The sequence below is a fragment of the Vulpes vulpes genome, chromosome 10 (assembly GCF_048418805.1).
Source record: "Vulpes vulpes isolate BD-2025 chromosome 10, VulVul3, whole genome shotgun sequence".
NCBI lineage: Eukaryota > Metazoa > Chordata > Mammalia > Carnivora > Canidae > Vulpes > Vulpes vulpes.
The window spans coordinates 93,800,913-93,826,207 of NC_132789.1; the positions used below are offsets into that span (position 1 = coordinate 93,800,913).

General features: G+C 33.4%; 1 protein-coding gene across 27 annotated transcripts in view; it reads left to right on the plus strand.

Moving 5' to 3' along the window:
- The window catches only part of RAPGEF2 (Rap guanine nucleotide exchange factor 2), a 241,277-nt gene that overhangs the window by 123,124 nt on the left and 92,858 nt on the right, over positions 1 to 25,295 (plus strand). For 16 of the 27 annotated variants that reach the window (XM_072724949.1, XM_072724947.1, XM_072724937.1 and 13 more), the window contains 3 exons: positions 2,052 to 2,127; positions 3,718 to 3,885; positions 6,279 to 6,296. In XM_072724949.1, coding sequence (XP_072581050.1) covers positions 2,052 to 2,127; positions 3,718 to 3,885; positions 6,279 to 6,296 — 262 coding nt within the window. The remainder of the gene's footprint in view (positions 1 to 2,051; positions 2,128 to 3,717; positions 3,886 to 6,278; positions 6,297 to 25,295) is intronic. The other 11 variants (XM_072724942.1, XM_072724945.1, XM_072724951.1 and 8 more) reach the window with 1 other exon arrangement.

Sequence of the window (25,295 nt, forward strand, 5' to 3'; positions counted from 1 at the left end):
TTAGAAACTTTTCTAGGGCACTGCTATCTCATAGGTTTTACATGGTTTTCTATATGGGTAGGTATAGTAATTTTTATTTTTTATTACTTCCTAGTGTGTTCATCATTTTGAGGTGCGTTTTGTATATTATTTGTTATTATGTTAGCAGCTCATGCTTTAAAGACTTCTAGTGTTCATTTATGTCATTTAAAATGTGAGAACCTCTTATTGTTTAATGTCATTAAATGGTGTGTGCATTTGGTCACTTTTCACATTGGATAGTTCATTGTATAGATGGGATCTTCTATTTATTGCCTTCTTGCCCTCACATAAAACTTAATGAAATATCTTGTACTTTATTCTTATTGGCCTTGTTTTGAAGTTCACTGTCTAAACATCTATATGTCATTTGCAAACCTGAAGATTTCTCTCTGTTTCTACTAAATCATCTAAAATATTTAAAAAAAAAACTGATCTTAATATCACTTAGGGTAGATCTTATCTCTTATACATCTCTGTCTGGTTTCCTTTTTTATCTCTGTACTTATTTTCCAGAACTGCGTTTTTAAAGCAGTTTATAGAACTTGATCCAAGGTTTTAAAAAGCTTATTAATAAATAATGGTATTTACTTTTGTTTACATATTTATTGTTTCAAAGAATAACATAGGAAAAGCAAAAGTATTTTGTGGACTTAGTGAATTTGTAGCTTAACATTTTTCATTACTCTTCTTGTTAATTCCTACCTTATAGCTTCCGGTTTGTAAGCAAAGAGTAAATCATCTTTGCGTTTGAGTCAAGAGGCCTAGTCCTTAGGCCTAGCATGTGCATTCACGACCTACTCTTTTGCTCTTTTGGGGCCAGTCTTTACTTCTGGGTTCTTGACTATATTTGAAGTAATAGATTTTTTGATAAGTGAAATAAATCCTCCTTTGCTAGAATACCTTCTGGGTGCATTTGCCTTTTCTGCTTTGTGTATTCAAGGAATTACCTGAGGGGGAGAGTATTATTTCTCCTATGGTTCACATATTTATGTTTTTCAGTAAAGCTCGAGTCTTCTGTGGCTACCAAGAAAGTTTCTTCAGATTCTAATGTATTTCAATTCCTTAAAAGACTTTCCTGGAGGTAATTTTTAATAGCACATTTTAGAGGATGCAGACTTTCCATCTCCAAAGTAATAGATAATATTTTCCTACCATAGAATTCCTTTGAGCCAATGGCTAATCTGCACAGGGATTTTCACTTCATGGTTCTAGTGCATATATAGCTGTGTCAGAATAAATCTGCTATGGTGTTAAGGTGGGAGTTATCACATGTAGGGCAAAGTTGCTGTGTCTGAGTTCACTAGTGAAAAATTTCAGGAGAAATGGTTTTATAGTATGCATAACCACTTGAATTAAGAAAAGTCTAAAGTTGAATACTTTTCCTTAAACTTACCTAGAATAAGTTGATTTGAAAATTTAGAAAAATTAAATGCACTTTTAAGGTGAAAGAAATGCTTAACCTAAGCGAGTTAAATTATAGAAGAAAAAAAATTTTTTAAAGATTTTATTTATTTATTCATGAGAGACACACAGAGAGGCAGAGACACAGGCAGAGGGAGAAGCAGGCTCCATGCAGGGAGCCCAATGTGGGACTTGATCCTGGGACTCCAGGATCAGACCCTGGGATGAAGGTGGCGCCACGCCACCCGGGCTGCCCTATAGAAGAAAATTTATATGCACTTTATACTTTGCGTATTTTTATAGCTTGCCATTGATTCAGTTCCATCCATTAGAATATTCTAAGTCTTCACCTAACTGGGAATGATTTAAAACAGCCTAATATACAACACATTCATACTGATTTTCTGTTATATATGTTATCAATTTGAAAACATGATACTGGAATTTTTCAGAAAAATATATGTCTGAAATGTAAGAAATTGAATGGTTCCTTGTCATTCTGTGTAAATAATGATTAAAGAGTTTCTCTTTCTCCAGTAGTTGTTTTGTTCTTTAGTTTCATTTACTTGAAGAGTTGGCCTAAATTTACAATTTATATTTCATAAATCTTTTTTTTTTCTCCTCCCTAGTTTTGGCAAGCGTTCTGCAGGAAGCTTTAGGCGTGGCTGTGAATGCATTGTTTTAGAGCCTTCTGAAATGATTGTGGTAAGAATACTTCTTTGAAGACTTTTTTCCCTAAAAAAAGTTGCAAAATAAAAGCCCTTTAACAAAGTCCTTATAATAGTGTATTATATATTTTATAACTTTAGGTATATTTATTTCATAATTTTTAGTATGAATCTGAGTTCATAATCATAATACTGTAATTATTTATAATATTAGATGAAATGAAAAGGATAAAAGACTCAAAAGGGCCAAGTACCTAAATGTTTTGTGATTGAACTTTGTCAAATCAATATATGATAATACCACTTAATTGAAATTTGGAGGGAATACTTGAACTGTAGAACTTTATTTCTTGAGATATTAATTGGAATGAATGAAATACTTCAGATGAGTCACAGTGGTATGAATTCAGGCAATGGTTAACATAAGGAAACCAATTTCTGTTTTTTGTGTCTGTCCTACGTCAATATATTTTTTAAATCCTACAATTCAGTTAAGAAGAGAAACAAAGTTCTCAACAGAGTGTCTAGCCAGCATACCAACCCCCCAATTTTCTGGCCTAATACAGAAGATGGTGAAAGCTTTTTATTCACAGTTAATGAAGTATTTGGTAGAAAACTACAAGTCTATTTTTAGAGAAGAGTTAGGGTTTTTCCCTATGATGTAGGAGAGGAATTTATCAGAATGAAAACTTCCTTGTCAAAGCTAGTGAAAACCTTTGGTAAAATTTCACAAAATTTACTCTTAAGGGAGAAAGTAGCGTGGTGGTGAGTAAAGATACAGGATTGGAAAAATGTAGTGGTTACATAGGAGTTTCCAGCAACAGGTCTTGAAAAGCGTTTTAGATATTTCCTAGAGATTTTGGCCTCTGCTAGTGCTATTTAGTGTTTCTCTAAGGGACTTTTGATCTTCAATATTCTTTGAGGATTTTACATTTGCTGGTATCATACAAACTACTAGTTTGCTAGTGTGAGAATAGTCTTAGAATCTTAGTATGCCTTGATTGTGAGTAATCACATTTTCATTATGTAAGTATGAGGAGGATTGACCTAAGGTAACTTTTATTCTGGGTTAGTCCATTCATCAGTTTCTAAAATGTTGAAAATGAGGATATTTTTTTCCAAAAATAACACTTTATAAAAAGAGAAACTGAACCCACAGATTGTGAAAGTAGGAAGAGAAACCCTTAGGTAACAAAGCCATTCTGCTAGCAGTCCTGTTTGAGTCATTTGGGATTTGGGGGTTTTTATAGCTTTACTCATGTACATCAGGATTAAGACAATGAGGGCAGTTGCTTTCATAATTTGAGGCAATGTATCCTGTGAGTTCTTTCACTAATAAATCAGTACAAAGATTACTGAAAATATCCTTCCCTTTGAAACTGCAGGAAATTCAAGAGTTACTCATATTGTCCTAAGTGGAACTGAAAATGCTTCTTCATAAAAGAAAAGTTACTCAAAACCAGTTAGTTCCAGAGAAGTTCAGAAACACTTAGTCTGTTACCATAGTTTGTCTACAAATGTCTTTGCAGAATGAATGAATATGGACCTACCTGTAAGTTTTATTTTGCCGCTGGTCTTAATATGGAATGTTTGTTTGAGGAAATAAGTCTTGGGGGTTTTATTTCAGGTGGACTATATGGATGAAAATGAAGAATATTTTCAGCGTCAAGCTTCTCATCGACAGTCTCGAAGGAGATTTAGAAAAATCAACCAGAAAGGTGAAAGACAAACAATTATTGACACTGTGGATCCTTATCCTGTGGGCAAACCACCTTTGCCTCGAGGCTATCATACGGTAAGTTATTAAAGTATAATATTTTTATTTATCTTTAGTTTTTTTATTGGGAATTATGTAAAAAGATGTAGACTTCCTATTTTAAAGGAATTATTATTCCTTTCTGTGATATGCTTATCCAAAGTGTAGATTTTGTTGGAAACACATACAGTATGAATAGTTTAAAAGAGCATTGAAATAAGATATCAAAAGACATTGTTTAGCCCTTTTATTTTTTAAAATGTCCCCTGAGGATTAGCTTTGTATGCAGTTGTAACTGGGACATTTTAAGTTCTTACCTTAATCTAAAATTTGAGCTTCCCTTGCCCCTACCCCAGTGACTGGCATCACACTTATTTTTTATTTCAAAAGTAGATATAGCAATATAGGCTATTTTCATAGCTTCGCATACCACTACAAGAATAGTACCTGATAATTTTTTTTTGTTTTTAACATGATGAAGTGAAAGCATAATTTGAAGCAATGCTTTCAAAAATCCCAATGTTTAGTTGGTCTGAAGTATTTCTGATAGGTTCAAAGATCCTTTTAAATGCTGTAGCCCACTTGATCATCATTTATTTCATAAATATTTAATAAAGTATTTTTATGTTTGAGGAAACCAAGGCACAGATAATGAATGATTTATAGAAGACCCCAATGTAGTCAGTTTCAGGACCTTATTTTTCATACTCATTACCTTCTGCTTAGCTCCTCCATGCTCATTTCCCCCGGTGGCCAATCCAAAATAGTTGAGAATATATTTGAGGATTTGTATTTTCAGAAAGAAAGTAACAGGAGTTCTTACATATGTCATTATAGAGTCAAAGGTGGTTTGTCTGTACATAAATACCATTAAGTAAGTAGTCATTATATGTGAAATCAGTTTTAAAATAAAAATATGGAAAACATAAAAGTAGGTAATTGACAGCTCTTTTACATTTCTCATTTGTTTTGCTTACCTGCAGTTTTCTTTCTTTTTGTAAGTGTTAAATGCAAAATACATGGGAAAATATATATAGCCTTAAAATTATATATTCAATTTTTAGTAACTCTTAGTGATATGATATACTTGATACCCGCACTTCATCACTTCATATGTTTTATTTCTGAGAGCTCTTTGTGTGTGAATATTTAAGCAGTTTTGACCACCAGCTACTCGCCTACTCCTTTCACTACCCATGCACTATTTTAATTTAACATGAATTTTATAGCTGAATCATTTCATTGAGCTCATTTGGAAAGGGTAGCTTTTTGCTCATCATAAAGAGAGCTTTGTTTGTCCTTTGGAGAGACTTGGTATTTAAAAAAAAAACCTATGAAAGGTTTTTTTGTTAGCATTGTCTGTAAAAGAAGGTAGTATTTTTAGTGTTGATATAGCATCATGGAAGAAGGAAATTTGGATTAAAAATAGTCATACATATTAATAGTTACATATATTATTTTAGCCCAGTGCTAATATTGTTAATATTCTTTCTGTTCTGAAATTATTTTCCACATCAGATTCCATACTAAGATAGTGGGAGTATGAATTACTTAAAATTTAGTGTTAAGCGGATTGGTTTAATTTTATAGTCTTATATTTTTCACACTAAAGTTGAGGGAATCATATAACTGTTTCTCTCTTTTATTCCCCTGTGTCCCGTCCCCCTCCCCTTTGTGGAATATTTCACTCACTTTTCCCTATGTGACTTCCCTTTTCTGGTCTGATTTTTAAAAGTGTGTAGGGTTTTTTTATTATTACGAGATTACTTATTTTCTCATTTTGATTTAATGGTTTTAAGAAATACCTGGTTAATAGGTACTTTTATTAGGGAATATTCAGTGCTAGGATGAAAAGTTTAACTTGATTACTAATGGATCATGTACTAGGTTACTAATATATGACATGCTGGTATTAATTTTACTAAATGAGTTCTGATTGGCAACAATATGGTCATAATAGAAAATATTGGATCTTCTTAATTGTGTACGAGGTGTGTTTTAATTATATTTAGGTAATATTCTTTCATCTAAATACATGATTCTAACATAAAAAAACAACAATATTTTGTTTTGTATATATGGTGCCACAGGATAAAAAGAATGAAATGAAAATTATTATTCCTCATTAGTCCTAAGTTATATTTCCTTATCCTTAATAGAAATATTTCTCCTTGAAAGAATCCTAGTAGAGAGGGACTGAGGGTGAAAAGTTTATTTAGAAAATGCATGATCATATTTCACAGGTGATTTTAAATAATTTCAAGCGCATGGCTAAAAAACAGAGAACATTATACATACAGCCAATTCTATATGGTCATTCTTAACCTGATTTTTAACATTATCTTCATTTTGGCAGATATACTATAGCATGTCTGATAATGTTCATCTTTTCCTTTCCTCTTTTATGGCACTCATTTCATTTTGGCTCAAAGGAATGCACTAAATCTCAGGTATTGTAATTTGTGTGTGGTCTCCTAATACTAACCTAAGTTTATTTGTGAATTTGCATTGTAACTAATAAGTTTATAATATTGATGTGTTTGGCTTAATCTTGTTCTTTTGTATTTTGCCCTAATTTAGTAAAATCTCTTAAAATGAAACCATCAGTGGTTCAGGTGATGGCACAGTCTACTTTATTTGTGCAGATGTAGTGATGGATTGTCCACCTCAGGTCCACCTAAGCGCAACCTGCTTGTTTTTAAGAATGAGTAGAAGCACTGTTCTTAACTGATGTGATTTGCAAGTAAAGAAATGAAGAGGGAAAGCCAGGTAGTCGTAATGGAAATTTAATTGCTTCTTATGAGAAAGCTTATGGGAAATCCATTAGAAATTTACATTTTAAATGCTGTAGGTGAAAGCTTTAAATTTCAGGAATCCCAATATGAGAGCATTTTGGGAGACTACTAGTAAAATTTTAGTCAGAATAAGGGCTAAGTCAGAAAGGTAATGAGAATCTAAGAATGCTTGTGTTTTCTTATTTGCACTTTATTTTTAACCAGATTTCATGCTTTATTTCATTCTTTATTTTAATCAAGAGGCCTATAATAATATCTTTGCTCATTTCTTCCATGCCAACACATGACTAATTTATGATTTTCAGTGTTACTGTTTAGAAAATGTTCAGATTGGGGGTTATCAGGGAATTTGGAGTCAAGGAAGGTAAACAGAAAAACTGATTTATCTCTGGAAATGAATTGGTTAAGTAACTAGCAAAATTTTATGATTGTGTTTTCTTATTGCACAGGAAAAAGATCATATACAATTTAATTCACATTAGAAGAAGTCTACTGTCCATATAATATCTTTGACAATATCTTTGTCCATGTAATATCTTTCAGTCAGTAACCTTGCCTGAAAACATGAAATACTTGTATAGGTTTTCAAATTAAAATGAGGCAGTAATTGTATGTTCTGTGCAAGAGAATGCATATTAAAATGCCACAGGTGTCATTGCTGCTATAGTATACTTTAGAAGCACTGCTAAATTTTAAATGATGTGATGAATCTTAAGTATTTTCATGCCATTTTTAAATTTAATAAAATTTTGATGTAATTGTTTTACTTTTTAAAATTGCTCTAGTGTTTTTGGGCTTTTATCTGGTAATGCTATACTCTAAAAATATAGAACTTTCATATTTTAAAAGATGCATCAATATATAATTACTCTTCCTCTTTTTTAATATGAAAAATTACCAGTTAGCCTGATTCCTGTTTAGAAGTAGGAATTGAATTGAAAATGTACACTGAGTTATGAGCTATACCTTATGTACACTTTTTAAAATTAGATGTGTTGCAGTATTTTAGAACAGATTATAATAATTTTCTTCAGAACCGTGAGTACTCAGATAGTCCATATCAAGTGTTTTCAAGACATTTTTTTCAAGGCAAGTGTATGAGGTTTGCAGAGAGAATAATAAGCACTTGAAAATGCAGTGAGAAGGGAATATTGGAGATGGCTTTCATTAGCATTTTCCTACATTTTGATGTGTTGAGGTTGAGGCTGTATTTAAGATTGCCAGAAAATAGGATGTGGCATGAATTTTTAGTCTTTTTTTTTTTTTTTTTGTAAAGATTTTATTTATTTATTTGAGAGAGCTAAAGAGAGAAAGCATGGGCAGGGGGAGGGGCAGAGGAAGAGGGAAAAGCAGACTGCCCTCCGAGCAGGGAACTGGATGTGGAGAACCCAGGGATCATGCCCTGAGCTGAAGGCAGCCACTTAACTGACTGAGCCACCCAGGAGCCCCATAAATTTTTAGTCTTAGAATAGGTAACGAAAAATAAGGTTCTTGGCAGAGGCTGAAAGATTTTGGGTCAGTCTCTTTAGACTTTGGACAAGTTTATTTTGTCTCTGAGTTCAGAATAGGGAAGAGGAGAAAAGCTTTATTTTACCTATAATCACAGGCCCTACCTATCTATATTTATGGGTAATTTTTTCCAGGAGTTTGTGATTTATTTTAGAAGATATTTAAAAGGAGGACTTAACCTACTTGACGAGTAATAGGGAGACTGGCACATACCTGTTCTGTCATCTTTTATTTTTTTTTATTTTAATGAAAAGAGAGCTCTGCCTTCTTCTCAGTTTAGAAAGAGCAAATATTGTACAGAGATATTAGACCGAAGATGGAAGAAAACTTGTCTACACCATGGAGTTTATACATGTCCCAGCAGACACTTCAGCCTGGGAAGGCTGAAACAATTGAAATGCTCCCGGTGCTTTGAAGTTCTGATGACTTTCCACTCCCATTCCTATTACCCCCAAAAGAATAGCTGGTTTTTTTTTTAATAGTTTAATTAGCAAACATCTATAGAATATTACCTATGTATATACTACTGTTCTAAAACATTTCACATAAATTAAATCATTTAATATACATATCTACCCTGTGAAGAATGGATTTTATTACTACATTTTACAGATTAAGAAATGAAAGAATAAGGTTAGGGGATGCGCTCAAGGACACAAAGCTACTAAGAAATAGTCAGTATTCGAACCCCAGAAGTCTGGTTCCAGAGTCAAAGCTCTTCACATCATTGTCTACTGCAGAACACAATAAACTCAATGAATGAAAGTGACTTCTTTTAAAATATGAAAAAAAACAAAACAAAAGAAGATTATATATTGAAAGGATTAGTATTCCTCAGCTATCATAACTTCTCAGCCAAATATTTTATGAGATTTCATTTAGTTTAGATAATATTTGGAAATGTCCATGACTAGTAGCTGTTAGGATGAAAAAAGTCAAAATCCAAGATGGCTTTGTGACATTTAATTTTTTTTTTAAATCTTGAAATGTTTTGTTTGAGTGTAAGCACACTCATACTGTCCCAAAGGACATTTATACAAATTTGAATTAAGAGGATTTGAGCACAGTATATCATGAACCATATTCATAAAGTTTAAATCAATGCAAAATTTTTGAAGTAATGGAAGCCTGTTGGTCACATAAAAAGGTATCTCCCAATATTTTATTAGTAGTCCTTTTCTACAATATGAATATACACTTCAGAGCACTGTTTAATAATTATGTATTACATTTTTCAGTAGATTGGGCTTAGTTTAAAATTCTTGGTGCAGATGTATAAGAGGTAATAAAAATACTACATAAAATTATTAAGTTAATATAAAATGAGAATACTTTTTGTATTGTAGTCCGTGATAATACAATATCTATAAAATGTGGCACCAATGTAATAAGATTGATTCATGCATGAGGCTTATGGAAATGAGTCCCATTTTTTATATGGTTATTCTTTATAATAATATAAAACAAGTTCTATTTCTTATAATGGTTATATAATCATTCTTAGGTTATATCATATTTCTCTGAAGTAGATTTTAAAAAAAAAGACTTAAGTTTTTTCCATTTTCAGTTAAAGACTACTTGGTTTCATTAGTTTCAAAAATTGTTAGATAAGGAAACAAATGAAAAATTACAGATATTATGCACTTTTAGACAAATCTTTTTGACTGGATTATTCTTGCATTATTTCACTCATGTCATGGCTTTGCTTTTTCACTTATTTTTTACTGAAATCTTCATTTAATGCAATATTTGCTGCTTAACAGTAAGAGAATATGTTTTGAGTAATATATCAGTGACTTGTATACTTAATTTCCTTAGAATATTAAGATCTTAGGATTTTAACTTACAACAATCATTTTACATCATATTACACCTATGATTTATTCATATGCTGATATCTTAAAATATGTTTATATGCTTATAAAGAAAATATTCAAATACAGGGTAGATTTCTTAATTATTTCAACATTTTCATTCTTCTTTAAATTCATCAAACATTTGTTTGCTTAATTGAACCTAAAGCCTTTGTCTTCAATAATGTCGTAATGCCTCTCTGTGAATTATAATAGGATGGAGTTTTAGAAAATGTGTGTATTCTCTTCCTTGCATCATAGAAAGGAAAGCTCAGTATCTTCATTTACATATTTTATTCATTTAATGAATATTTATTGAATGCTCACCTTGTTTCATGTTTGTGCCAGACTTTAGGGCTATAAAGGTCTATAGGATAGACATATTTTGCCCTTATTGTCCTTTTAGTTTCATAGGGGATATAGATAAATAAATGGGCAACTAAAATGCAGGGAATTCTAGGTACTGTGGAGACACATAGGACACTTGAGGAATCAGGCATGATTTCTTAATATCTTGGCTCAAAGGAAAATATTCTTTAATCCAGGAAAGTCCAATAGAAATGTGAAAGCTGAATTGGTAAGGAATGGAAAGAGAGGTGTGGAGAGAGCGTTAGACAGTAGTGATGTACATCCTAGTTACTGTATGCATGCCTGATGTTTTATGTTTGCATCAGAGTCTGAAAGTGTCAAAAATATTCTCTGCTTTTCACACCCATTATCAGCAGGTTTACTGGTTCCTCTTCACCTAGATCATGTTGCATTTTAAAATCCTGCAGAAAGCTCCCTGTGGAAAGGTCTTTGAACAATAGGTGGATGTAACAATTCTGTGCCATATGTGCTGCAATTTCTAACAAAATGCAGCATGTAAAAACTGCTGCAGGGGTCTTAATTTCCTTGCTTCGGGGGGGACTATTTCTCTCTTTTGCAGTTCTAATCAAGTATTTATGTTCATTTAATTTATACAGATTGGGAAATTATACTATAGAGTGTGTATAGAAATTGACATGTAAATCCGGAAATAGTTTAAAACACAGAATGATTTCTCTTGCGCTATTAACGGCATGCATTGCAAATTCATGCAAGGCAGTTGAAGATAGTATGCAGTGTGCTGTTTACCCAAGTTTCAGCTTCTGTAGAGGATGTCTATTTTTATATATTACATCATCTCTGCTGCAGAACTCCCGTGTCCACTGGGATTTACTGTTCTTTCATTCCATTTTGAAAGAAAGCTTGTATTGATGTCATAATTGGACTCATCTTTTGGTTGCACTTGGAAATTGAAAGTAATAAGGGTGTTGTGTAACAAGTCATGCAATATTTCAAACTATTTATTTGTCAGAAAGATCACTGCTACTTTGTCCTGCCTCTAATTGTGAACACTGGTGGTTCTCTGTGCTTGTGTATGTTTTAAATATACTTGGCTAAAATTTAGCTCTTGGTCGCCACAGCAAAGATTCTTTTCATCTTAGACTGTTTCATTTTGTATGTGATTTTTTTCTTTGTGAGATTTTGCAGGGCTACATGCTGATTTGAAAAATGTCTCTTTTCTTTGGGAAAATCTACTTTGATATTCAGACCGATTTCCTAACAGTGCTGAATTGATCTTTTTACAATTAAGTTATCAGTAAGTTATCTGTCTCGCTGTTTCAAATATCAGGTGACTAGAAATTTTCTCTTTGATTTTTGAATCCAGTGTTAAAACATTATTAACTTGAAATCCCTTTCTATTCGCTAGAAGGTATTGTTGACCTCTGAAAGAAACTCTAGTTTGTGGCCAGTGTATAGGTGTTAGGTTTAAATCACTTGTGAAAGGAAATATTTAAATTAAATTTTTTAAATGCCTACTATATGTTTTATGTATATAAGATCTCCCCCTTATTGTCTCAGGAAACATTAGTCATTATCCATATCTCAGCAGTAAACCTTTTTTCAAACCTTTGCTACAAAAAAACCCCAAAAACAAAACAAAAAAGCAAACCAAAAACCTGATTAGGAGTAAACTTACACTTTTAAAAAATAATAGGTTTATTGAGTTATAATTTACATACCATACAATTTACCTATGTAAAGTGCATAATTCAGTGGTTTTTCTTTTTTTAGGTAAGAAACACATAACATTAAATTTACTGTCTTAACCATTTTTAAATATATAGTTCAGTAGTGTTACAAATATCAGTAGTAAACCATTGACTGATTTGGACACACCCCATTCACATTGTACCTATTATCCTTTGTGGTTTAAATTACACAGAGGCTGAAAAAATAGCTAAGATATTTTGGAAAAAAAATAATTATAGAATCTACTTGGGGGAAAAAGCCTTACTGAGTAATTGTTTATATCAGAGCAATTTCTTATGGACTTAGTATGAGACAAAGTAGCCCTTTTTTTTTCTTACATCTTCCTTTCTCTCTTTCAAGTGAAACACAGGTGACAGTTGGATGTAATATGGAATTTGGAATTGCTAGTCTACAGGAGAAATGCTGTGACAGTAGAGTGAGCCATTCCGAAATATGAATTGCTCCTTGAGATGACTGATTGGTAGACTTAATTGAGAAGGGCAGATTTTGAGGGTGAAAAGAAAATATTCAGGTTGTCTTGATTTTTACTTAAATGTCTATGAGGATAGTAATGATAATTGGCCACTTCCAGAAAGCATTTGCAAATGTTAGAAAATAAAGTTAAAATCTCAAAATAAATTTTAACATTTTCCTTTCACTAATTATTAGCATACTTTACTTTCTGTCTGTTTCTTTATACAGTTTTTAAACTGAAGCCTTAAAAAGCTGAATCATCAGGAATTTTGAAATACCCAGGCAAGTTTTTAGGAGGTTAAAAAAAAAAGATCATTTTGCCATTTGTTGATTTGTGACATAAGCATGAGCATCCTAATTAACTGAGATGTAGAGAATACTTGGACATCATTGATATTCTTGATGATATTGATGCCCTTGACAGTGGACACTTGATAGCTTTAGTCTTTTTATGTCTCCTTTGTACAAACATTTGCCTAACTTTAATTAAAACAGAAGAGTATGAGCAACTAACCATTCTGCAAGTAGATTAAGGTGTTAGAGGGGTCAGCTGAAGTAGTATTTCATGTAAACACAGGATTTTGTCTTAAAGGAATCTATGGATGTTTGATAACTGTGGAATCATTAAACGAGCAAAAAGGCTGATTACTTTCTTGTTCATCTCTTAGAACTGTAGTTGTCAAAGCTTTTCATTTCAGGACTCTTTTATACTCTTAAAACTTTTTGAGAGCTCCAAGAAGCTTTTGTTTATATGAGTTATCTATATCATTGTTTGCCATACTAGAAACTGGAACTGAGAAATTTTTAAGAATTATTTATTAATTTAAAAATAGTAACCTATTGTATATTATATAAGTTTTTTAGTGAAAAATAACTATATTTTACAAAATAAAAAAATTTATAAGAAGAATAGTGTTGTTTTGTACTTTTGTTTAATACTTGGCCTGATAGAAGTAGCTGGATTCTCATATCTACTTCTGTACTCAGTCAGTTATGATACGCTCTTCTGGTTCAAGTATATAAAGTCTATGAGGAAAGTCTGACTTCACACAGGTATTTGGAAAAGGCAGGAGTATTTTAACAGCTTTTTCAAATAATCTTATTGATACACTTAACCAAAATTTGACAGGTAGTAATTTCTTAAAAATTTAGTTGCCTTGAAGAATGTAAAGCTATGGTCGGGGCGCCTGGGTGGCTCAGCGGTGGAGCGGTTGAGCGTCAGGTTATGATCCTGGGGTCCCGGGATGGAGTCGCACATCGGGCTCCCTGCATGGCGCCTACTTCTCCCTCTGCCTCTGTCTCTGCGTCTCTCTCTCTCTCTCTCTCTCTGTGTGTGTGTCTCTCATAAATAAACAAACAAATAAATAAAATCAATCTTAAAAACAACAACAACCCACTGGTCTTACTTACCCGTGGGTCTTTTTACTCATGTATGATTTTGTAACATCAAGTATTGGTCACTAAATTAAGCTGTCATCCAAATTTGGGCATGTTATACAAAATACAAAAATACACATTTGTTAATATCACTACCAGTCTCATTAAAAAAGCCTCACTTATTGGGAAGTTGTCAGGCTTATGGTGTTGGATATACATTTTCCAAAAGTCTAATTTTTGCTTGAAAGCTAAAATTTTATCATTGGCAAACAAAGTACTATCAGCTGCTTTCCTTGAAGTGACAAGCTCAGTTTGTTCATTTTCAAGAAAATATCTGCCAGATATCTACTTTTGAATAACCGTAGTTTGTCCATTGCCTGCTCTTTAAAATAAAAATAGGGATCCCTGGGTGGCGCAGTGGTTTGGCGCTTGCCTTTGGCCCAGGGCGCGATCCTGGAGACCCGGGATCGAATCCCATATCAGGCTCCCGGTGCATGGAGCCTGTTTCTCCCTCTGCCTGTGTCTCTGCCTCTCTCTCTGTCTCTCTGTGACTATCATAAATAAATAAAAATAAAAAAAAAAATTGAAAAAATAAAATAAAAAATAAAATAAAAATAGTTTTCCCAAGTGAAGGGGCCCTTGTAAACAGAGTCCTTTGTGACTGCACAGGCCCCATACCTATGAAGCTGACCCTAACCTTGTTTTCCTGTATGATTTTTCTCACTACTTCCTTTTCTTCCTTGTGGCTTAATTCTTTTATAGATACTGGGAGAAAATGGAAAGATTCCAAGCTAATGTTGGGTGGAATCAGAAGAATTTTAAGATGTTTTACATGAAATAATTGTGTTTTAAATATATTAAGTGTATTGGATGGTTACCAACAATCCATTTTGCAGTTACTGTAGTGATTTTTAAAGATAGACATTTTTACTTAATTTATTTAGCTTTTCTTTTGTTTTTTAAAGATTATATTTATTTATTCATGATACATGTAGAGAGAGAGAGAGAGAGAGAGGCAGAGACACAGGCAGAGGGAGAAGCAGGCTCCATGCAGGGAGCCCGACGTGGGACTCGATCCCGGGACTCCAGGATTGCCCCCTGGGCCAAAGGCAGGCGCTAAACCGCTGAGCCACCCAAGGATTCCCTATTTAGCTTTTCTCAATTAGAGATTTTTTTTCCCTTTAGGAATTTTATCTGGCCCCCCCGTACCTCCCCCCCTAAAAAAAAAGCTAACACTCCTTCCCTATTAAGATAATTATGAGCCATTATGTGGAATTATAAAATACTTAAAGTTTTTATGTCCAATTTTACATGGTAATGAAAGTATAGTAATCATACCTGTAAAATGTCTGTTAGATAACATTTAAAAATGGATTTGGGGTCTTATGCCAATACCAGTAAGACTAGTTTTAGGTCCTCATCACCCAATACTCTCCAAAAACAATATCACCATGCGTAGTTTTAACAACATCCTGTAGGTGACTAGTAGTTAATGTTCAGCATAATCCAATCCAATTTATTACAAATTGTTTCAGTTTGATAGTGCAAAATAAATAAATAACCTAGCAATATATTTAAAACTTTTTTCCCTCAAAACTCCAGTTACTATTTTTTTAGAGTTGAATTCTTTTCTTTTTATTATCCTCTACTTTGAGTACTTTCTTTTCTCTTTTTCTTTTTTACTGACTCATTTTGTGTCCAAATAAATATGCTACCTTCAGTCTTTTCCATCTCCTCGTTCTACTTAGGTTAAGACATTAGTGGCTGCTTTCTTTTGTTATCACAAGGTGTGATTTGCTACTGATTATGCTCTGAGGTTCAATGTGATTTAATAATCAACGACTAAAACAAAATATCTGAAAGATAGAGCTGCCTTTGGAAAAAGACTGAAAATGTCCTAGCCCCAGATTTAAAATTGTGGGTGGGTTTCCGTTGATGGAAGCTGAAATGTCCACATGAATATTTTATGGGGTTAGTGGTTACTATAGATTCGTGTATCATTTCTCACATAGAGAAGTGCCTCTCTGTGAAAATAGTTGTCTCACTCTCTTCCCTACTGTATTTTTACCTTTATTGTAAATACCATGTTTTGCAGTAGCTTGAGTATAATATATTCATATCTTACAGTTTCGGTTTTTGTTTGCAGTCTTATAAGTCCCTTGGGTTGTGAGCATATATTTTTAGATTTTGGTCCAACAGATTTTTATTTTACTTTCTGTCATTGAAAAAGCTATAAAATACAAGCCATCAGGGAAAATAGATTTTGTTGTACATTTGTTCTAAGGTGGTCCTTTAGTGAGCATTTCGTATGAAGATCAATACATTTTGCTTAGGTCTACCACACTGTTCAGCTTCCCAGGATGATTTCTAAAGTTCATTCCAGATTTCTTGTTTCCTGTCTTACCCACTTAGTCTTGAGGGTCAAGTGTAGAATGAATAAATGACTGCTTTATTCTGTTTAGTATTTAATCTATGGTTATTTGTTGATACTATGAACTGCTATTTTATGGAACAACCAGGAGATATAATCTTCCATGAATATGATCTATCTGGCCAATTGTGAACAATTCTAATTATAATAGTCTGATATGTACAATTAATTATTCTAGTATTATTTTAAAATATCAGCATGGTGATATTTGAAAATTTCAAAATGCAACTAACATATGAATAGGTTTGCCTTTTTAGAGCTTTTAAGGAGAAGGAAAAATTGGATGTGTGGTTTGGGCTTTGTTCATTTATTTATGAGGACGATTGAATGTTGCCATCTTGAGCCCATGTGGTCATATATCATAGGCTGACTTCTTTTTCAAGAGAACACTTAGAATTTCTTTGGCATCTAAAATATTTTCTATATTGAGACAGTCTTCTATATTTAATTATTTTCCAGGCAAAATTACTTGGAAGCATTTCCTGTCTGGAATATATTTAATTACAGCAGAGGGGCAGTCACAATTCTGTTCCTGATTGTGAAGTTTATTGATTAGTGCTTCCATTTATAAACATCGTCATTTTCTTTTAGAATGAAGATTATTCAACCATTATGAAAACCTACACATTTTGATATTTATTTGAAGACATTAGATTTTTTTCTTTTTTTGAAAGTGAGAGAGTAGGGGGGAGGAGTGGAAGGAAAAGAGAAGAAAGGAACTTAAGCAAGTTCCATGCCCAGTGCAGATCCTGATGTGGACTTGATCTCAGAACCCTGAGATCATGACCTGAGCCAAAATCAAGAATTGGACGCTCAACCATCTGAGCCACCCAGGCACCCCTGAAGACATTGTATTTTTAAAATGAGAGTATGTTTGTTAAAAATTAAATTCCTAAGGAGAAAATAGTCTTTAAAAGCAGATAATATCTTGTCTGCCATATTATACCTTTTGCACAGTATATAATAGGTGCTTAGTAGCATCTTGGTTGTACGTTGGTGTCTTTGGATCAAACTCACAGAATTAGCATTACTGAATATTTCTGGGAGTGGCATTATAGATCCACCTACATTAGCAGTTCTACACAAGGGTATCTGCACAAGGATATTAATCCAGTCATCTATGTTATTTTTAAAAAAATATTTATTCATTAGAGACATGGAGCAAAAGAGAAAGAGAGGCAGAGACACAGGCAGAGAGAGAAGCAAGCTCCATGCAGGGAGCCCGACGTGGGATTCGATCCCGGGTCTTCAGGATCATGCCTTGGGCGGCACTAAACCGCTGAGCCACCCAGGTTGCCCCATCTATGTGTTTTTAAATAATGGATTGCCCAAACCTTGAGTGCAACTAACTTTTTAGACTATCTTAGAAGGAATAAAATTTTCCCTTATTGAATCTTTATGATATATACCAGCTGGCTAGGTATTATTTCATATCTTTTGTCAATTAAACCTTGTAGTTCTAAACACTTAGGTGATGGTCTCTCCACTGATACAATATAAGCATGGTAAGGTCAAAGAGGTTAAGACACATGTTTAGTGTTTATGGTACTCAGAGTCAAACCTAGACATCAATTTTTTCCATTCCTGGTATTTAAAATTATTTATTTTTTAAAAATGAACATATTTTGCTTTTATGTTACTTGAACTTTAAATTTGATCTGAAAGAGATACGTATCACATAATTCAGCCACTTTAGATGCCTGGTATTTAAGTAGTTTTAAAAGACAGGCTAGAGCATAGACTATCGAATGTGAAAAATAATTACTAAATTATATTGGCAGTGATAATAAGCTTTGATTGATTCATCGGTATTTTTTTTTTTTTTTGCAAGTAAGTGCTTTTCCTTTTCAAACCGTATCTCTCATCAATAAAGCACAGGATTTCCCCCCACACACCCACACACCTTTATAGTTTCATTCCAGTACACAAATAGGTTTTTATTGATAAGTAGTACCATTTTGTAACAAAGATGACTATGTAATTAATTAGTATATTTAAAAGTTAGGTTCACTAATATTATAAGTAATAAAAGCCAAATCCTGCTGCAGGATTTTTTGTAAGTATGACCTTTTAATGAATCAAAACAACTTATAGTTGTCTGTAAGTAGTTGTAGTTTTTAGAGATGAAAAGATAAAGTCACAAGATTGTTTACTTCTGTACCAGAAAATATTGAATGTTTTGGTAATGTTAAGAATATTAAAACATTAATAATTTCAAGAGATTTAAGAAACACCCTATAAAACTAATTATTGGGGTGCCTGGGTGGCTCAGTCAGTTAAGTGTCTGCCTTCGGCTCAGGTCATGATCTCAGGGTCCTGGGATTGAGCCTGACATCCAGCTCCCTGCTCAGCAAGGAGTCTGCTTCTCCCTCTCCATCTGCTGCTCCCCCTGCTTGTGCCCTCTCTCTCTGTCAAATAAATTAAATCCTTTAAAAAACCTAATTATCTAGTTATGTACAATTTTTAATCAAATTATTGCTAACATTAAGAAAATCATCTTTCACTTACCTAAGTGTGGCAACTTTTAATTTATGAACTAAGGATGTTAAGAAAACCTCTAGGCTATTGTGTAGCACTATATCAGCACTATACTTTTTAAAAAGTAAGGGCATTTTAATATTTCCCCTCTGCCAAAATAAGGAAGACAGAGATCTCAGAACATAAAGGAATAGTTACTACCAGGAAATCTTATTACACGATAGCTTTTTTTTTTCCATTCAATGAGTCTCTTGTTTTCTGTTGTTCTCTATCATACCATCCCTTTTATCCCCATTTTGCTACCAGCTAATGTTTGGTAATAGCTGTGTTAGATAAGATAACCTTAAGAACTTGAAAGGACTTTAGGAATCTCTCAGTCAAACCACTTAATACAATTTATCTTTATAGAATTACTGACATTCAGCCTCTCTGTTAGATTTTTAATTACAATTAGCACTGATATTTGCAAGATAGTCCTTACATAATGTGTCATAATTATACCCTACTGCCTAGTACAAGCTAAGGGTTTAGTAAATCATAGCAGTAATTATTTATTATAGGGAAGAGTTAATTATGAAAAAACTTTTCCTTATGTTTAGCTGAAATCTGCTTCTCTATAATTTTAGTTCATGGTTCTAGATTTCTTCTAAAGCAACACAAATGAATATTTATATAACTCTGCTTCAAATAAAGAATTCCTACTCCATTAAGCCTCTTTTCTGGGTTAAACATTCCTAACTTCATGTACTTTCCTAAACCCCTTGTCATCTAGGTTTTCTGCTCTTTCAGTAATACAGTTATCATTATCTCACCGAAGTTATGTCTAGAACGGGGTGCTACCACTTACATAAGGTCCTACAGTACCCTACAATGCAGATTTTAGTAGAACTTTCTGTCTCCCTTGCTATTTTATGATGTAACCGCGATTATATGACGGTTTTGAGGCATCAGGTATTGGCTCATATGGAGCTTTTAGCCAGCTCAATTTTATAGATAATTCTTCTCATCTCCTCTCACAATTATTCTTCCAGTGTGGTATCCCTTATATTGCATTTGTGCAAGTGACATTTTGATAGTATGCATGTAGATGTTTATATTTATCCCTGTTAAATTTAAATTTTCTGGTTTTAGTCTACTCTTTTAACCTGTCAAATGATTTAAAACACCTAATTTTGTCAGTAAACAAATTGGACATCTTTATGGTTATACAATTATCCTATGTCTGTTTCAGCACCTTAAAGCTGGTATAATAATACTCTACAGGGTAGTTTTGAAAAAGTTTAAGTGGAATCACTTATACATTCTTTCTTTTTTGGAGTAATTACTGTGTATTAAGTATAAGAGATAAAGCATAATTTGTCATTAACAATATCAAATAGATTAAAAGCATGGTTCTTGGCTTCTAGCTAACCTACATTCCAGTTTGTGTTCAATAGTTCCTTTTTTATTCAATAAAAATGGAGGGATAATTAATAATTCATATGCTCATGTAAATATATTAATCATAAGGGAATATGTTACATGCCATATTAGTAATAAAAGTAATAATTGCTTTGAATTTGGAGTGTTGCTTTGTGAAATACTGTAGTAGGGAGCCTACACTGAGTACCAGTGTGTAAGGACTTCACCTCTATAACTGAGCATTTCAGGATGAAGTATGGTATTTTCTTAAAATAGATTCTAGGAAATGAAATGAGCTTTGTTAAATCAGTTATTAAAATATGTTCCTTTTTCAAATAAATGGCATTGTAAAATCCCATTCTTGATGTTGGAATTTCTCATTGATTTACAGTGGGAAATTTAAATTGGATTAAATTTAAAATTTACTCTGTTGTTTTTCTGCATGTGTCCCATCTCTTGGTATCTTTTAATCTTTTAATTTTTCTCTCCGAACATGTACCATATAAATATTGGGCATATTTATTATGGATAGGTTACTATGTTAATTTTCCAATTATCAGTCAAAGGTAACATAAATAGTGTGTTGTCAGGAACTTTTTTTGTTAAAGAAAGAAATAGCCTATACAGAAAACCCAAAAGGCTCCACCAAAAAGCTGCTAGAACTGAGAAATGAATTCAAATAAAAGATTACAAAATCATTCTTCAGACATCTGTTGCATTTCTATACATTGATAATGAAGCAGCAGAAAGAAATTTAAAAAAAATCCCATTTACAATTGCAGCAAAATAATGGAATATTTAGGAATAAACCCTAACCAAAGAGGAGAAAGACTTATACACAGAAAACTATAAAACACTGGTGAAAGAAATTCAAGGTGACCCAAAGAAATGGAAAGATAGTCCTTGTTCATGGATTGGAAGAACAAATACTGTTAAAACATCTGTATTACCCAAAGCAATCTACACATTCAACGCAATCTGTATCAAGATAACAACAGCATTTTCCACAGAACTAAAACAATCCTAAAATTTGTATAGGATCACAAAAGACCCTGAATAGCCAAAACAATCTTTAAAAAGCAAAGCAAAGCTGAAAGCATCACAATTCTGGACTTCAAGTTATATCACAAAACTGTGGTCATCAGAGCATTATGGTACTGGCACAAAAACAGACATACAGATCAATAGGACAGAACAGAAAACCCAAGGATACCCACAATTATATGGCCAATTAATCTTCAACAAAGCAGGAAAGAATATCCAGTGGGAAAAAGTCTCTTCACCAAATGGTGTTGGAAAACAGGACAGCAACATGCAAAAAAAAGAAAGAAACAGGACCTCTTTCTTACACCGTACATAAAAATGAACTCAAAATGAATGAAAGAGCGCACTTGATGGGATGATGAGCACCGGGTGTTATACTGTATGTTGGCAAATCAAACTTCAATAAAATTTTTTAAAAAAGAAAGACCTAAATGTGAGACCTGAAATCATTAAAATCCTAGAAGGGAGTACAGAGAGTTAACTTCTCTGACATTAGTCATAGCAACTTTTTTCTAGAAAGGTTCTCCGAGGCAAGGAAACAAAAGCAAATGTAAACTATCGGGACTATATCAAAATAAAAAGCTTCTGCACAGCAAAGGACACAGTCAACAAAACTAAAAGGCAACATATGGAATGGGAGAAGATCTTTCCAAATGGCATATCTGATAAAGGGGTTAGTATCCAAAATATGTAAAGAACTTTTAAAACTCAACACCCAAAAAATGAATAATCCAATTTAAAAAATGGGCAGAAGACATCATGAACAGACATTTTTCCAAGGAAGACATACAGATGGCAACAAGCTTGTGAAAAGATGCTCAACATCATTAATCATCAGGGAAATGCAATTCAATGGCTAACAACAATACGAGAAACAACAGGTGTTGATGAGCATGTGGAGAAAAGGGAACCCTCATGTGCTAGTGGTGGGAATGCAAACTGGCACAGCCACTCTAGAAAATACAATGGAGGTTCCTCAGAAAGTTAAAAATAGAACTACTTACTCTATGATCCAGCAATTGCCCTACTACGTATTTCCCCCAAAGAATATAAAAACACCAATTCAGAGAGATTAATTGATGAATGTATAAAGAAGTAGTACATATGCATGCAATATATATATACAGTGGAGTATTATTCAGCCATAAAAGAATGAAATCTTGCCATATGCAGTGACATGGATAGAATTAGAGAATATAATGCTACGTGAAATAGACAAATGCTGTATGATTTCACTCATATGTGGAATTTAAGAAATAAAACAAATGAGGAAAGGAAAAAAAAGAGAACATGAGAGAGAGAGAGAGAGAGAAACCAAGAAACAGACTTAACTATAGAGAACAAACTGATGGTTACCAGAGGAGAGGTAGGTTAGGTTGAGGGGTGGGTGAAGCAGGTGATGGGGCTTTAGGAGTGCACTTGTCATGATGGGCACCAGGTGATTAAAATAAAAATTTAAAAAAAATAGAACTTGAGAAGAAAAAAGATTTCTTTGGTACCTATCTTTGAAGTATATCTGAGTGAAAGTTTTGCACTCTCAGCTAGGTCTTTCTGATACTAAGTGTTAATTGAACAGGTTCCTGGCATTTGTGAAACCTGTATATAAATTCAACTCAGATAGTTTACTCAACAGTTATTACATGTCTGGCATTGTGTTGGTATCTTTCATGTATTTCATAATTAAATTATTTTTGATAATCTGAAGTACCCTTTTTATTTGGTCAAAGTGAAAAAAAAAATGTCTTTAGGAGGATGTGTGTGGAACACCTGTCTGAGGCATATCCAGGGATGGATAGAATAGATTATGTGAAATGTAGGATTGCGTTATGGTATAAAGAATCTTTAGAGAATCAGCTTTTCCTTTGAAATCATCATAGTACTAATGGGGGGGTGGTGGATATATTGGGTTTAGGAAGAGGAGAAAAACTTCTGACCATACCTCCTACAATAACTTTTTTTTGTGTCGGCTTAGTGCTCAATTGGTTTGGTGTATCCATAGAAAAAACAGCATTTTAAAATGTCGTTTCTTTGGTGAACAATAAGATATTAGGAATCAGATTTGTGAAATTTCATGTTTATACATATAAAAAAGTAAATTCTTCTATTATCTTCTCCCACAGATTCTCTTCAAGCCTCAGTAGTTTTACCTTTCAGGTAGGGGGAATAGGGAAGAAATCAATATATATAGTGGATAAGTGAAATTAATGATATTAGAAACCTGGAGGTCTATTTTATATTCTCCTAAACTACCAAATCTATAATTTTATACACTTTATTTTTCTATGAGAGATGAATAAATTATTCCTTGAGTTTGACCATGCTTAATTAAAATATTTGTAAAGCACATTGAGATCTATCAATAAACAGTATAGATATTATAATTAAGTATTATAAATGAATAAACATATTAATCCTAAATGTGGTTAATAATTACTGGGAACAGTCCTTTTTTCTCAACTTCATAGTAATTGAAAACCAAGTAGAACAGGTGGAAAAATATGAACACAATGATATTTTTCTTTTTATAAAGATTTTGTTTTTTATTTATGAGAGACACACACAGAGAGAGAGAGAGAGAGAGAGAGAGAGAGGGGCAGAGACACAGGCAGAGGGAGAAGCAGTCTCCATGCAGGGAGCATGACGTGGGACTCGATCCCAGGTGTCTGGGATCACACCCTGGGCTGCAGGTGGTGCTAAACTGCTGAGCCACTTGGGCTGCCCTACAATGGTATTTTTAAAAAGGATTTTATTTATTCATGAGAAACACACAGAGAGAGGCAGAGACATAGGCAGAGGGAGAAGCAGGGTCCCTGTGGGGAGCCTGATGCAGTACTTGATCCCAGGGCCCCGGGATCACGCCCTGAGACAAAGGCAGACGCTCAACCACTGGGCCACCTGGGCACCCTTGAATATAGTGGTATTAAATTTAGCATGGAAAGGCCTTGCATTAAGCAGTTTCCTGAACTATGAATATAATCTCTGTCTTTTGGATCAATGTTACTGATAATTTGGAAGTCATTAGATGTTCTTGACATGGAACAGAAGTTGTTACATGGTCCTTTTTCTATGTGCTCAATCTAGATGGTTAAGGAATGGAGCAGATAAAACCCAAATTAAGGCTACTTCAAGGTCAGTATAACATCTGTACTAATGGATTCTCTTAAATCTTCAGTTTATATTTCATTTCTTAAGTACTGTTTGGCATATTATAGCCTGGCATAATTGTGCTTCAGTGTACAAGGTAGGAGAGAGAGTAAAATTTCAGTATTACAGTCATGAGTTTAAAGATATGTAGGTTGTAGGCACAGAGCCAGATTACGAGAGAAATCACACCAAGTCTCAGTACAGAAAAGCAGCGGTGCCTGAGGATGTGTGATTTTTCTGACATCACCTATCAGGTTCTCCCATTTAGTTGCCTTCTTGAGAGAAGTGACACATTTTCCCAGAGAGAGGCAAGCAATGGCAAACCTTCACATGTGAGGTCAGATACTATCAGCATGGGGGTAATTTGACTGAAACTTGGAGGAGACTTTTTGTCACATGGACATGTGGGACACGAGCTAGATGGATAGAAGTTGTAGAACTCGATTATTTAATTCTTAGATTGCCATTAATTTTGCATGTGTGTGTATGTGCATGTGGTGAAATATATACAACATTTAAATTTATCATTTTAACCATTTTTTAAGTATATGTAGTTCAGTGGTATTAAATTAATTCACATGGTTACACAACCATGGCCACGACTCATCTCCACAATTTTTTCATCCTCCCAAGCTGAAACTCCATGCTCATTAAACAGTAACTCCTTCTTACTCCCTTCCCCCCAGCCCCTGGCAACCACCATTCTCCTTTTGGTCTATGAATTTACTAGTCTAGGTACTTCATATAAATGGAATCCTATAGTGTTTGTCTTTTTGTGATTGGATAATTTTACGTAACATAGTGTGTTCCAGGTTTTTTCTTGTAACAGAATTGTATTTTCTTTTAAAGACCCAGTAATAATCCCATTGTAGGTATGTACTACAT